The 15,325-nt window shown below is 39.3% G+C and overlaps 1 protein-coding gene across 29 annotated transcripts in view; it reads left to right on the forward strand.

Annotated features, from left to right (window-relative positions):
- Positions 1-15,325, forward strand: part of DLG2 (discs large MAGUK scaffold protein 2) — a 2,060,218-nt gene that overhangs the window by 1,696,418 nt on the left and 348,475 nt on the right. For all 29 annotated transcript variants that reach the window (XM_045483773.1, XM_045483776.1, XM_045483777.1 and 26 more), the window contains one exon: positions 14,251-14,407. In XM_045483773.1, coding sequence (XP_045339729.1) covers positions 14,251-14,407 — 157 coding nt within the window. The remainder of the gene's footprint in view (positions 1-14,250; positions 14,408-15,325) is intronic.

Consider the following 15,325-nt stretch of genomic DNA (forward strand, 5'->3'; position numbering starts at 1 on the left):
GAAACCTGAAAGTAGTAGATAGTGAGTGCCTATTCTCTAGCATATTTTGGGTACAAACAAACAAATGGCATGATCCCTGCTCTCAAGTTGATTACTCTAGCTGGAGAAGTAGACAAGCATACCAACCCAGTATGATAAGTGTTATGATAGATACATGGAGAATGATGGGGAGGCTGAGGAGAGCATCAGGGATGGCTTCCAGAAGATCATGATCCCTGAGCTCAATCCTGAATGAGGAATGAGAGTTAGAATCTTGTTCCACTGATTATATATAATGATGTATAATAATGACTATTACTGGGTGCCTAGGCCATCTGAATTCTGGATGGTGAATGACAGAGTACATTAGAGTCCAAATCATTTCAGTGTGAAAAGTATTACAAGTCTTTATATATTGGTGGTGTGGTCTCATTTATTCATTCATCAGGTGTTTATTGAGCACTCATCTAGGTGTATTGGGATGTGTAGAAATGTAAACCATGACATCATTTCTTCAAGAGATAATCTTACTTGAAGCCATAGTGCCCTCACACATAAAATACTTCATGGAAACACAGGGCATTATATTCACAGACCCAGAGTAATTGGTGTAGGCAGTAAACATGCAGAAGTGAGAGCTGAAGCTCAAAATGAAGAAAGGGATCTTTTAACACATCTAATATAAAAGGAAAAAAAAATAAGACAAAGAGAAAACAAAATAAGATAAAAGGAAAAGATCATCCAGAATGAGAGAGTTTGAAAAGAGGACAGAGGTGGGGCTGAATGTGGAATATAAATCAATATGAAGTTATAGAGAGTTACCATGAGCCAAGTACCACACTGAGCACCATAGAAGAGACAAACATGAAGGAGACATTGAATGTGCTATGAAACTGTGAACAGTGCAGAGTGTCATTGGCAGCCCATAGCTGGAGCTACAACAGAAACATGTATGGTTTGACCTGAACCATACTTCTAATTTTTTTTTATCATTATCGACTTAAATTTCTGGAAAATTTGCATCAAAATCTAGATTATTCACTTACCTTTATAAATTAGAGAATCTGGCAGTACTAGTCAGTGTTTCTGCTTCAAGCACTTGTCCAGAGTTGAGCAGAAACATCCCTTTAAAAAGAATGTATTCTCCAATTGGCTAAAATCCCTGCTTAGTCTGCTGCACTCATTTGTGTTACCTGTCCTATCCCTGTGGACTTTAGATTTTGCCATTTCTGATTAAAATCTAGAAAAAAAGGGAAGATATTTACATAAATAATTATAATATGAAGAAGACGGTAAAGAGGGATCTAAAGCACTGTGGAAGTTCATTCATTCATTCATTCATTCATATATTCATTCTGTCATACAGTAACTGTTTCCTGAGTCCCTGCTACATCTTGCTATTGCTGAAGTAGCCCAAGTGCCTTGATTTCTGGAGTTCACAGTCTATTGAGGGAAAAGTATACATTAGCAATGACTACACAGTGTGATAAATTCCATACTAGAGTTATGTGTACATAGTTTACATTAGGGTTCACTCCTGATGTTGTCCATTCTATGAGTTTGGACAGATGTATAATGACATCTATCCATCTTTATAGTATCCTACAGAGTAGTTCCACTACCCCAAATCCCCTGTGTTTCACCGATTTATCCCCCTCTCCACACAACCCCTGGCAGCACTGATCTTTGTGCCTTCTACATAGTTTTGCCTTTTCCATAATGTCATATAGCAGGGAATCATGCAGGATGTAGCCTTTCCAGGCTGGCTTCTTTCACTTAGTAATACGTGTTTAAGATTCCTCCATGTCTTTTCATGGCTTGATAGCTCATTTCTTTTCAACGATGAATAAAATCCCATGATCTGGATGGACTACAGTATCTATTCACCCACTGAAGGGTATGCTGTGTCAATGTAGATTCATCAATTGTAGCAAATTTACTACTCTGATAGGGGATTTTGATAGTGATGGAGTCCATTCATGTGTGGGGACAAGAGGTTTAAGAAAAGTCTCTGTACCTTCCCCTCAATTTTGCCATGAACATAGAATTGCTCTTTAAAAATTTGTCTTAGAGTGGGCCAGGAGGAAGATGGTGGCATAGGAGGACGCTGGACTCACCGCGTCCTGCTGACCACTTAGATTCCACCCACATCTGCCTAAATAACCCAGAAAACGACCAGAAGACTAGCAGAACAGACTCTCTGGAGCCAAGTGTAGACGAGAGGCCCACGGAAGAGGGTAGGAAGTGGGGAGAGGCGGTGTGCACTACATGGACTGGCGGGAGAGAGCTGGGCCAGTGAAGGGGCAGCCCGCCTGGCAAGGCAGAGCCCCCGAGTCTGGCTTGCAAAAGCGGAGGGGCTGGGCGGAGTGTGTTGTGACAGCCAGCAGGACTTAACATCTGGAATGTTATAAGTCAACAGCTCTGCTCCGAGAGTGGGAGGGCTAGAGGATAACGGGAAGAAGAGTTGTTGAGCCCCAGAGGACAGAGCTCAGCTTGGCAGGGAACAAAGGCGCTCGCCAGCACCATCTTCCTCGCCCATCCCCCAGCCAAAATCCCAAAGGGAACCAGTTCTCCTCACAGAACTTGCTTGCACCTCACAAACACCCAACGCTGTGCTTCTGCAGATCCATCCCTCCAATGGGTCTGCCTCCCTCCCGGTGCCACAGGGCCCCTCCCAAAGCGGACCACCAAAGGCAAAGTAGCTGAGTCTGCCCCTCCTACCCCTATTCACCTTGCAGATCCACCCCGGATAATACGCCAGATCCCATTGAAGCAGAACCACAAGCCTGGCACTGTGCAAGTAGCCCAGACAGGGGCCACACCACTCCACAGTGAGTCCTGCCCTGGGAGAGGGGAAGATAAGGTACACACCAGTCTGACTATGGCCCCAGTGGTGGGCTGGGGGCAGACATCAGGTCTGACTGCAGCCTCACCCACCAACGCAAGTTGCTCCAGACAGCACAGAGGAAGAGCCCTGAAGTTCCCCACCACTCCAGGGACTATCCAAAATGACAAAATGGAAATATTCTTCTCAAAAGAAACTCCAGGAAGTAGCGACAGCTAACGAACTGATCGAAAACGATTTAAGCAATATAGCAGAAAATTAATTTAAAATAATAGTCATAAAATTAATCACTGGGCTTGAAAAAAGTATAGAGGACAGCAGAGAATCTATTACTACAGAGATCATGGGACTAAGAAACAGTCAGGAGGAGCTAAAAAATGATATAAATGAGCTGCAAAATAAAATGGAGGCTACCACAGCTCGGATTGAAGAGACAGAGGAGAGAATAGGTGAATTAGAAGATAAAATTATGAAAAAATAGGCAGCTGAGAAAAAGAGAGATAAAAAAATCCAGGAGTATGAGGGGAGAATTAGAGAACTAAGTGACACAATTAAATGTAATAACATACGCATAATTGGGATTCCAGAGGAGGAAGAGAGAGGGAAAGGTGCTGAAGGTATACTTGAAGAAACCATAGCTGAGAACTTGCCTGATCTGGGTAAGGAAAAAGGCACTGAAATCTAAGAGGCACAGAGAACTCCCTTCAGACATAACTTGAATCGATCTTCTGCACAACATAGTGAAACTGGCAAAATACAAGGATAAAGAGAAAATTCTGAAAGCAGCTAGGGATAAACATGCTCTAACATATAAAGGGAGACTGATAAGACTAGTGACAGATTTATCTACTGAAACTTGGCAGGCCAGAAAGGAATGGCAGGAAATCTTCAATGTGATGAACAGAAAAAATATGCAGCCAAGAATCCTTTATCCAGCAAGTCTGTCATTCAGAATAGAAGGAGAGACAAAGGTCTTCCCAAACAAACAAAAACTGAAGGAATTCGTCACCGCTAAACCAGCCCTACAAGAGATGCTAAGGGGGATCCTGTGAGACAAGGTACCAGAGACATCACTACAAGCATGAAACCTACAGACACCACAATGACTCTAAACCCATATCTTTCTATAATAACACTGAATGTAAATGGACTAAATGCTCCAACCAAAAGACATAGGGTATCAGAATGGATAAAAAAACAAGACCCATCTATTTGCTGTCTACAAGAGACTCATTTTAGACCTGAGGACACCTTCACATTGAAAGTGAGGGGATGGAGAACTATCTATCATGCTACTGGAAGTCAAAAGAAAGCTGGAGTAGCCATGCTTAGATCACCCAAACTAGACTTTAAGTTAAAGGCTGTAACAAGAGATGAAGAAGGGCATTATATAATAATTACAGGGTCTATCCATCAGGAAGAGCTAACAATTATAAATGTCTATGCGCCAAATACGGGAGCCCCCAAATATATAAAACAATTAATCACAAACATAAGCAGCCTTATTGATAAGAATGTGGTAATTGCAGAGGACTTTAATACTCCACTTACAAGAATGGATAAATCATCTAGATACAGGATCAATAAAGAAACAAAGGCCCTGAATGATACATTGGATCTGATGGACTTGACATATATTTAGAACTCTGCATCACAAAGCAACAGAATCTCAAGTGCACATGGAACATTCTCCAAGATAGATCACATACTGGGTCACAAATCACACCCTTCATAAGTATACAGGAATTGAGATCATACCATGCATACTTTCAGATCACAATGCTATGAAGCTTGAAATCAACCACAGTAAAAAGTCTGGAAAACCTCCAAAAGCATGGAGGTTAAAGAACACCCTACTAAAGAATGAGTGGGTCAACCAGGCAATTAGAGAAGAAATTAAAAAATATATAGAAACAAACGAAAATGAAAATACAACAATCCAAACACTTTGGGACGCAGCGAAGGCACTCCTGAGAGGAAAATACATTGCAATCCAGGCCTATCTCAAGAAACAAGAAAAATCCCAAATACAAAATCTAATAGCACACCTAAAGGAAATAGAAGCAGAACAGCAAAGACACCCCAAACCCAGCAGAAGAAGAGAACCAATAAAGATCAGAGCAGAAATATACAATTTAGAATCTAAAATAAAACTGTAGAGCAGATCAATGAAACCAAGGGTTGGTTTTTTGAAAAAATAAACAAAATTGATAAACCTCTAACCGGGCTTCTCACAAAGAAAAGGGAGATGACCCAAATAGATAAAATCATGAATGAAAATGGAATTATTACAACCAATCCCTCAGAAATACAAGCAATTATCAGAGAATACTATGAAAACTTATATGCCAACAAACTGGACAACCTGGAAGAAATGGACAAATTCCTAAGCACCCACACACTCCCAAAACTCAAACAGGGAGAACTAGAAAGCTTGAACAGACCCATAACCAGTGAAGAAATTGAATCAGTTATCAAAATCTCCCAACAAACAAGGGTCCAGGACCAGATGGCTTCCCAGGGGAATTCTACCAGACATTTAAAGCAGAAATAATACCTATCCTTCTCAAGCTATTCCAAAAAATAGAAAGGGAAGGAATACTTCCAGACTCATTCTATGAAGCCAGCATTACTTTGATTGCTAAACCAGACAGAGACCCAGTAAAAAAGAGAACTACAGGCCAATATCCCTGATGAATATGGATGCAAAAATTATCAATAAGATACTAGCAAATTGAATTCAACTGCATATAAAAAGAATTATTCACCGTGATCAAGTGGGATTCATTCCTGGGCTGCAGGGCTGGTTCACCATTCAAAAATCAATCAATGTGATACATCACATTAATAAAAGAAAAGAAAGAACCATATGATCCTGTCAATCGATGCAGAAAAAGCATTTGACAAAATTCAGCATCCTTTCTTAATAAAAACCCTTGATTAGTCAGGATAGAAGGAACATACTAAAACACCATAAAAGCCATTTATGAAAAGCCCACAGCTAATGTCATCCTCAATGGGGAAAAACTGAGAGCTTTCTCTCTGAGATCAGGAACACGACAGGGATGTCCACTCTCACCGCTGTTGTTTAACATAGTGTTGGAAGCTCTAGCATCAGCAATCAGACAACAAAAGGAAATCAAAGGCATCAAAATTGGCAAAGATGAAGTTAAGCTTTCACTTTTTGCAGATGACATGATATTATACATGGAAAATCCGATAGACTCCACCAAAAGTCTGCTAGAACTGACTGATACATGAATTCAGCAAAGTCACAGGATACAAAATCAATGTACAGAAATCTGTTGCATTCTAATAAACTAATAATGAAGCAACAGAAAGACAAATAAAGAAACTGATCCCATTCACAATTGCACCAAGAAGCATAAAATACCTAGGAATAAATCTAACCAAAGATGTACAAGATCTGTATGCTGAAAACTATAGAAAGCTTATGAAGGAAATTGAAGAAGATATAAAGAAATGGAAAAACATTCCATGCTTATGGATTGGGAGAATAAATATTGTTAAAATGTCAATACTACCCAAAGCTATCTACACATTCAATGCAATCCCAATCAAAATTGCAACAGCATTCTTCTCAAAGCTAGAACAAGCAATTATAAAATTTGTATGGAACCACAAAAGGCCCCGAATAGCCAAAGTAATTTTGAAGAAATTTGAAGAAGACCAAAGCAGGAGGCATCACAATCCCAGACTTTAGCCTCCACTACAAACGCTGTAATCATCAAGACAGCATGGTATTAGCACAAAAACAGACACATAGACCAATGGAATAAAATAGAAACCCCAGACCTAGACCCACAAAAGTATGGCCAACTCATCTTTGACAAAGCAGGAAAGAATATCCAATGGAAAAAAGACAGTCTCTTTAACAAATGGTGTTGGGAGAACTGGACAGCAACATGCAGAAGAATGAAACTAGACCACTTTCTTACACCATTCACAAAAACAAACTCGAAATGGATTAAGGACCTGAATGTGAGACAGGAAACCATCAAAACCCTAGAGGAGAAAGCAGGAAAAAACGTCTCTGACCTCAGCCGCAGCAATTTCTTACTTGACACATCCCCAAGGGCAAGGGAATTAAAAGCAAAAATGAACTATTGGGACCTCATGAAGATAAAAAGCTTCTGCACAGCAAAGGAAACAATCAACAAAACTAAAAGGCAACCAACAGAATGGGAAAAGATATTTGTAAATGACATATCAGACAAAGGGCTAGTATCCAAAATCTATAAAGAGCTCACCAAACTCCACACCCGAAAAACAAATAATCCGGTGAAGAAATGGGTAGAAAACATGAATAGACACTTCTCTAAAGAAGACATCCAGATGGCCAACAGACACATGAAAAGATGCTCGTCGCTCCTCATCAGGGAAATACAAATCAAAACTACACTCAGATATCACCTCACACCAGTCAGAGTGGCTAAAATGAACAAATCAGGAGGCTATAGATGCTGGACAGGATGTGGAGAAACGGGAACCCTCTTGTACTGTTGGTGGCCATGCAAACTGGTGCAGCCACTCTGGAAAACAGTGTGGAGGTTCCTCAAAAAATTAAAAATAGACCCTATGACCCAGCAATAGCACTGTTAGGAATTTACCCAAGGGATACAGAAGTGCTGATGCATAGGGGCACTTGTATTCCAATGTTTATAGCAGCACTCTCAACAATAGCCAAAGTATGGAAAGAATCTAAATGTCCGTCAACTGACAAATGGATAAAGAAATTGTGGTGTATATACACAATGGAATAGTACGTGGCAATGAGAAGGAATGAAATATGGCCCTTTGTAGCAACGTGGATGGAACTGGAGTGTGTTATGCTAAGTGAAATAAGCCATACAGAGAAAGACAGATACCATATGTTTTCACTCTTATGTGGATCCTGAGAAACTTAACAGAAACCCGTGGGGGAGGGGAAGGAAAAAAAAAAAAAAGAAGTTAGAGTGGGAGAGAGCCAAAGCATAAGAGACTCTTAAAAACTGAGAACAAACTGAGGGTTGATGGGGGGTGGGAGGGAGGGGAGGGTGGATGATGGGTATTGAGGAGGGCACCTTTTGGGATGAGCACTGGGTGTTGTATGGAAACCAATTTGACAATAAATTTCATATTAAAAATAAATAAATAATAAATAAATAAATAAATAAATAAATAAAGTAAAATAAAATAAAAATTTGTCTTAAAAAAAAAGAAAGAAGAGAGAGTTCTGGTGTTTACTACCTGTGTGAACATAAGCTGTGTGTCCAAAGCTCAACTAGCTTAGACAAATTAACTTATGTAAGTATCAGTATAATAGAATTTGTAATTCTTCACAAGGTTTTCATCCTCTAACAGAAAAAAATGCAAACACTTTAAAATCTATAATTTAATGTAACAGGTTATTAGTGTAAGAAGTTTCAGTTAGGGGTGCTTGGCTGTCTCAGTAGGAAGAGCATATGATTCTTGGTCTTGGGTTCGTGAGTTCGAACCTCACTTTGGGTATAGACATTACCAAAAAAATAAATGAAAACTTTAAAAAGAAAAAAAGTGTAAGTTAGAAAAAGTAAATCATTTGGAGTTTGTTTAGGATATTCTATTTGCATACCATTTACAGATATATTTCTTTGTCATTTCCCCTCATTATTAAACTAAATATCAAAAAGCCATCATAATTACTGTGATATAAAAATTCTATTTTAAAAACAGTATTTAAATCCTACAAGTTGACAAAATTCCACATAATTTGGTTTAAAAAACTTGTCCAGGTAAAATAAATAAAATGTAGTCACTCAAGAATTATATTTTTTGTGTTCAAGGGTGACTAACAAAATTCCCCCCGATGGTAATGGGGAGTTTGTTTCATAAAGATCTTTTAAAGCTGTATTTTCTCTGAAGAGAGTCACTTAGCATACTAAACATGTAAGGACAATCCTTACTTCCAAAGGAATCATCTTCTCTCCCATTTTACTATTAAAATACCAAGCTTTCTCCATAAAGCTTTCATTTTTTCATTTCTGATAAAATCATGAGCAAAAGAAATCTTTTGCTTTCCTCTTGGCTTTGTATGAAGTGCAAATATGATGCAACATACAGCTTTTATGTCTGAGAAACCTGAGGGGGAGATGAGAGACTCTTGCACACTAGAAAATGAACCCGTCTAAAGAGGGCCATGTCTGCCTAACTGTTGCTAGGAGACAAGGTTAAGAGCCAGTGTTCACAGAATGTCTGTTTTTTTTTCCTATAAAGTAATAAATCTATATTTAATGCAAATTTTCCCAATTTTACACATAAGCAACAATTCAAAAATTTGTAAACACTGGGTCACATTAAGCCATTATCTTTCTGATTTGCAACCTCTGGAATATATCATACTCTAGACTCTGGGATTTTGAGTGAGAAAAATCTGTGTCTTAATCCTGCCTTTGTTAACTTACTAAAATCAGTAAAAACTTGGAAAGCAGTCTCATTTCAATAATGTAAAAAGTTTTCTTTCCCTCTCTCTCTGCCCCTTCCCTTCCTGATCGATCGACTTCTCTCTCTCTCTCCTAAATAAATAAACATTTAAACATAAATAATAAGGGTGCTTGGGTGGCTCAGTCGGTTGAGCTTCCAACTTTGGCTCAGGTCATGATCTCATGGTTGATGAGTTCGAGACCCGCGTTGGGTTCTATGCTGACAGCTCAGAGCCTGGAGCCTGCTTCGGATTCTGTGTCTCCCTCTCTCTCTGCCCCTCCCTTGCTCATGCTCTGTTTCTCTCTGTCTCAAAAATAAATAATCATTAAAAAATATTTTTAAAAATAAATAAATAAATAAATAAATAAATAAATAAATAAATAAAATGAATACTTATACACTTGCCATCTAGATTGCACTTTTAACATTTTACTTCACTTATTCTATAAAATATCTATCCATCTATCTATCCAGTCATCTGTCCATCTTCCTTTTTGGATCAGTTTCAAAGTAGTTGCATGTTGACATCTCTGTGCATCTCTCATTAGATTGTCTTGAGGAATAAATGGAATGATGCACATAAAGCATCAAAGATAATATCTAGCACATAGATAGCCCTTTCTCTCCATCTATGTTTACTATGTATAACTTGAATGTCACTGGTTGTACTAAGAGTGTGTGTTTTAAACTTGAGTGAAGAGGAATATTTCTACAACTTTTTCTTCAAGATCCTGTTGGCCCCTACCTTCAAAATGTATCCAGAATCTGGACTTCTGGTTGCAGTCAAAATACAGTATCCCCTTTCTCTCTAATCATCCCTCTTATTAAAATACACGCACACACATGCACATATACACACACACATACGCACACACAGCTTAAGACATAATAAAACAAACAAACGTGGGAAGACTCTACAAATTGGAAATCAGTAAGACCAGCTCAGAGAGGAGTGATACTGTGGTGAGTTTCTTAAATTTTCTTTTTACTTCCTATATGTCCTGAATGGAGCCCTGGAGACGCCTTCACCCTGGCACCCCTACCAATAAGGACAGACCAAAAAAGCCTCAAGAAAGCCTGCAACCTGTATCCGAAAGATTGGGAAAAGGATAGATTAATAGAACAGGGAGCCTTTTGATAATACTTCCCTAACTCTATCCAAACACCAAAGGCAAAACCCTCACTGCAGTGCCAGTGGACTGTGCAGATAGCTAGACATCTGGCCCCATTAGGGGAAGCCAGGAGAGGCAGTTCTAAGATGACCCTGGACTTCCTCCACTGGGGTGATGTCAGTGGGCCAAATAAAAGCTGAACTCCCACCCCTATCCAGCAGCAAACAGGCAGAACAAGGTGACATGCTAGTTGACCTCCACTCCCCACTTGGGGGCTGAACTTCCACCTTCATCCAGCTGCAACAAGCCTGGAATGAGATAGCGCTCATTAGCATTCCATGTCCCTACTCCTGGTATTGGTGGGGACCACCAGGGAGCTGAACTACTGCTGGTCAGTGGCATTGAGGTAGAAGGGGGAAGAGGGAAGCAGCGCTAGTTGGCAAACCACTTTTCCCAGTAGGGCAGTGAGCTGAACTTCTAGCCACACTCAGAGGCAAGGAGGCAGAACAAAATGGCTCAAGGCAGTGCTAGTCAACACCCTATTTTCACTCCCCCATTGGTGTCAGTGGGCCCGTAGGGAACTGAATTTCTACCCCCACTAAGTGGAAATGAGGTAGAATGAGTGGAATACCAGTTGGTACCCCCACTTTCCTCCTTGGTGTCACCAGGGACAAGTAAGGGACAAGTAAGAAGCTGAATATCCATTTCACTGACATCTGCAAGTTATTCCTAAATTGATTTACAAGCTGAAAAAAAACTAAGATTAAGTAGAATATAGTATTTTATACTGTAATACCCAAGTGTCCAGTATATAATAAAATAAAATCACTTCTTATTCCAAGAACCAGGAAAATCTCCAACTGATGCCAACACTGAGATAACATAGGAGTTAGAATTATTTGACAAGGATTTTAAAATACCCATCATGCTTCAGTAGGCAATTCCACACAGACTTGAAATAAATGGAGAAAAAAATGAAAGTCTCCACAAAAGAAAAGAAGATAGATAGATAGATAGCTGAAAAATATAAAAACCAAAATAAAAAAAAACTCATTGAATGGGGCCAAGAGCAGAATAAATATGACAGAAGAAAGAACAGCTGAATCTGAAGATAGGAGGGTAGAAATTACTCAGTCTGGCCACAGAGAGAAAATTGGAAATATACCCACTGCCTACCACTTCCTCTAATACTACCCTCAGCCAAGTCACTCTTTTGCCTGCATATAGCAATTAGCCACATAACTCATCTCACTTTTTCAAATGTTGCCCCTTGCATATATTTTATGCCAAAGTAACCATTTAAAAATATAAATCAGGGGGCGCCTGGGTGGCGCAGTCGGTTAAGCGTCCGACTTCAGCCAGGTCACGATCTCGCGGTCCGGGAGTTCGAGCCCCGCGTCGGGCTCTGGGCTGATGGCTCAGAGCCTGGAGCCTGTTTCCGATTCTGTGTCTCCCTCTCTCTCTGCCCCTCCCCCGTTCATGCTCTGTCTCACTCTGTCCCAAAAATAAATAAACGTTGAAAAAAAAAAAAAAAATTTAAAAAAAAAAAAAAATATATAAATCAGATCAAGTAATCTTCTCAGTGGTTCCCTATTTCTGTCAGAGTAAAACTCAAAGTTTTAGAATGGTATACAAGGCCCTACAGGATTTATCCCCTGTTGTCTCTCTGCCTGTGGTAGGTAAAATTCTAAGATGGCCCCGTGATTTCTACCCCATGATGTTACTCCCACAGTTAAGTTACCTTATATGGGAAAAAGAATTTGCAAGTGTAGTTAAGGTTACTAATCACTTGATCCTAAAGTAAGGAGATTATCTGGGTGGGCCTAACCATATCACACATACCATTGAAAAGCAGAAAGTTAAATCTAGCTAGTTGTGGAAGAGCAAGTCAAAGAAATTCCAAATGAGAAAAGGATTCAGTGTGCCATTGCCAGCTAACAAGGAATGTGAGTAGCCTCTGGGGCCTGAGAGAGACTCCCATCTGGCGTCCGGCAAGGAAACAGGGAGCTCGGTCTCTTTGATGGCTCTTTTTATATGTCATCTTGACTGGGCCACAGGGCACCCAGGTATTTAGTCAAATGGGGCAGGGATGTTTGTTTTGTGTATACACTTTCTGAGTACCTGGAACAGTTCCTGGTATAGTAGTGCTTACAGAGTATTTGTAGAGTAAAATAAATTAACTCTATGTCAAGCTATTTTTGACTTAATGCATTGCATTATAATACATTACTTAGAGTCCATGCTGTATGTGCATTTTACACCCTTCCTCAAAATTAGACCAAACATAGATATATAATGCATTGCTTTGTGCATGGGAATGTGATAACAAATAACAGATTCTGTGTAGTCATTAGTATAAAAAAATACTCTTTTTTTTATACTAGGCGGGCTCTTTGCCATTTTTACATCATTAAGGGAAACTTTAATGACTGAAACTGGTCTATTTGGGAGAGGATGGTAGGTGATACAAAAGTGCCTTGGTCAAACCCAAGACTTAGAGAATACATTTTTTTTTAACTACTAATAAGAATATAGAACTAGATGTCTTCTAGCTCCCTTAAAATTCTATATTCCATAGTTATCTACCCTCTACACAAACTCAACTAACTAATGGCTCAAGATTTTTGTCTCTCATCTTTTTGCTGATGACCCTCAAATCTGCATTTGCAGTCTTCTCTATGGATCCAAATTCCTAACCTTTGTCTCTAATCATTTCTGAACACCGCGTGGATGACCCACCATCACCTGGAATTGAGCATGTCAAATCATACCCATCCTCATGATCCTGGATTCCAGTTCTCCCTCCTTTTGCCAATCACTTAGCTATCATTCCATCTCTCCTCTACTGTGTGAGTCAATCTCTGGACCCACTGTTTCTCCTTTCAGATTTACTCTCTCACATTGCCCTTTCATTTCATTATCACTACTGTCACCCTTGTTCATGCTCTCACTTTCTCACATTTGGATTACTTACTCAACATTCTAACTAATTTTTCTACCTCCCATCATATCAACACTCTCCTCTCCAGCAATCCTACCTAAGACCATTTGTTAATGCTCCTAAAATGGATTTAAATATTCTTGGTGCCTCAGAATCTTCCAATGAGTCTCCACTGCCTACAGAGTAAATTTTAATTAATAGTCGAACAAACATGTAAGATATTTCATGATAGGACCTATTCAGACTAGTCTCTTGTTCCCCAGATTCTCTCCCCTTGGGATGAATTTATCCTACTGAGTGCTACTATGGTGCTCAATAGAAGAACAAATGAGTGGGGGGAGTGAAATGGGTGAAGATGGTCAAAAGATACAACCTTCTACTTTTAAAATAAATAAGTCCTGGGGATGTCATATACAACATGGTGCTTAATACTGTATTGTATGTTTGAAAGTTGCTGAGAGTAGATCTTAAAAGTTCTTATCTCAAGAAGAAAAAATTGTAACTATGTGTGGTGATAGATGTTACTCAGACTCCTTCTCGTGATCATTTCATGATATACAAATATTGAATCATTACATTGTACACCTGAAACTAATATAATGTTATATGTCAATTATGTCTCAATTTTAAAAAATACAAGAACAGATGTTCTAAGCAAAGGAAAAGTAGAAGTAAAGCTAGTTTAAGAAAATGTTTTGGAATTAAGGGATGACCTTGTATGATATTGCATTTTTATAGTGAGGAACTCAGACATCTGCCATGAAATTAGCATTTTTCTTGGAGTACTAATGTATCTTATGTTGAGAAGATAGGTAGTGAGTTGCTGGTATCAAATATTTCAATGAAAGTAAAAGCAACCTAAATCTTGAGTGGGTCACCCCGTGAGCTCTGTTTTCCACTTGTTTCTTCAGGGAGCCACGCAAGGTTGTCCTGCACAAAGGCTCCACTGGCCTGGGCTTCAACATCGTGGGCGGGGAAGATGGAGAAGGTATTTTTGTATCATTCATTCTGGCTGGTGGACCAGCAGATCTGAGTGGGGAGCTCCAGAGAGGAGACCAGATCCTATCCGTGAGTATTTCTTCTTAATCTTCATCCCTCCATATCTGACACCATTTGAGAAAAAAGTCACTTTCAATTATGACTGCAGAAGCATCTTAATTTAAAAGGAAAAATGGCTGACAGCATTATGGCTTTCAGTACATGTTACAGTTTAAATGGTGTTAAAGTGTTTGATGCTTATTACTTCCCTCAGATATAGGTAAAAGTGTTCATGTTTTCATTTAGGTTTCCTGAGACATACTTGTGTCCAATAAAACATTGAGAAACATGCCTTTTTAATGTTTATTTAGTTTTGAGAGAGAGAAAGAGAGAGTGCAAGTAGGAAAGGGAAGAGAAAGCGGGAGACACAGAATCCAAAGCAGGCTCCAGGCTCTGAGCTGTCCCCGCAGAGCACGGGGCTCAAACGCACGAATCGCAAGACCATGACCTGAGTCAAAGTCAGTTGCTTAACTGACTGAGCCACCCAGACACCCTGAGAAGCATGACTTTTTAAGGTATATTATTTATTTTTAATGCAGAGCTTTTTTCCAGATCCATGACTGTACTCTAAAAACAGCATTTTTATAAGCTTATTGTTTGTTGCATATAACTATATATGAAAATATGTAAAATATGCAGTTGGGTGCCATTGATAACTGGTAGCAGCACACCATTTACCTAAAAACAAGAATTACCAGCAACAAGTCATTAAGCACTTACTGTTAACTAGGCATTTTATAGAAGTGATTTTTGATTCTCACAATCTCCCTGAAATTTATTACCCCATGTTTGATGAAAATAAGGTTCAGGGACACTTGGATAGCTCATTTGCTTAAGCATCTGACTCTTGATTTTGGCTCAGGTCATGATCTCACCTTAGATCACCAGGGTGAGTTCAAGCCCTGCCACAGGCTCTGTGTTGACAGTGTGGAGCCTGCTTAGGATTCT

This window comes from Leopardus geoffroyi, chromosome D1 (genome assembly GCF_018350155.1).
Source record: "Leopardus geoffroyi isolate Oge1 chromosome D1, O.geoffroyi_Oge1_pat1.0, whole genome shotgun sequence".
In the NCBI taxonomy this organism is placed as follows: Eukaryota; Metazoa; Chordata; class Mammalia; order Carnivora; family Felidae; genus Leopardus; species Leopardus geoffroyi.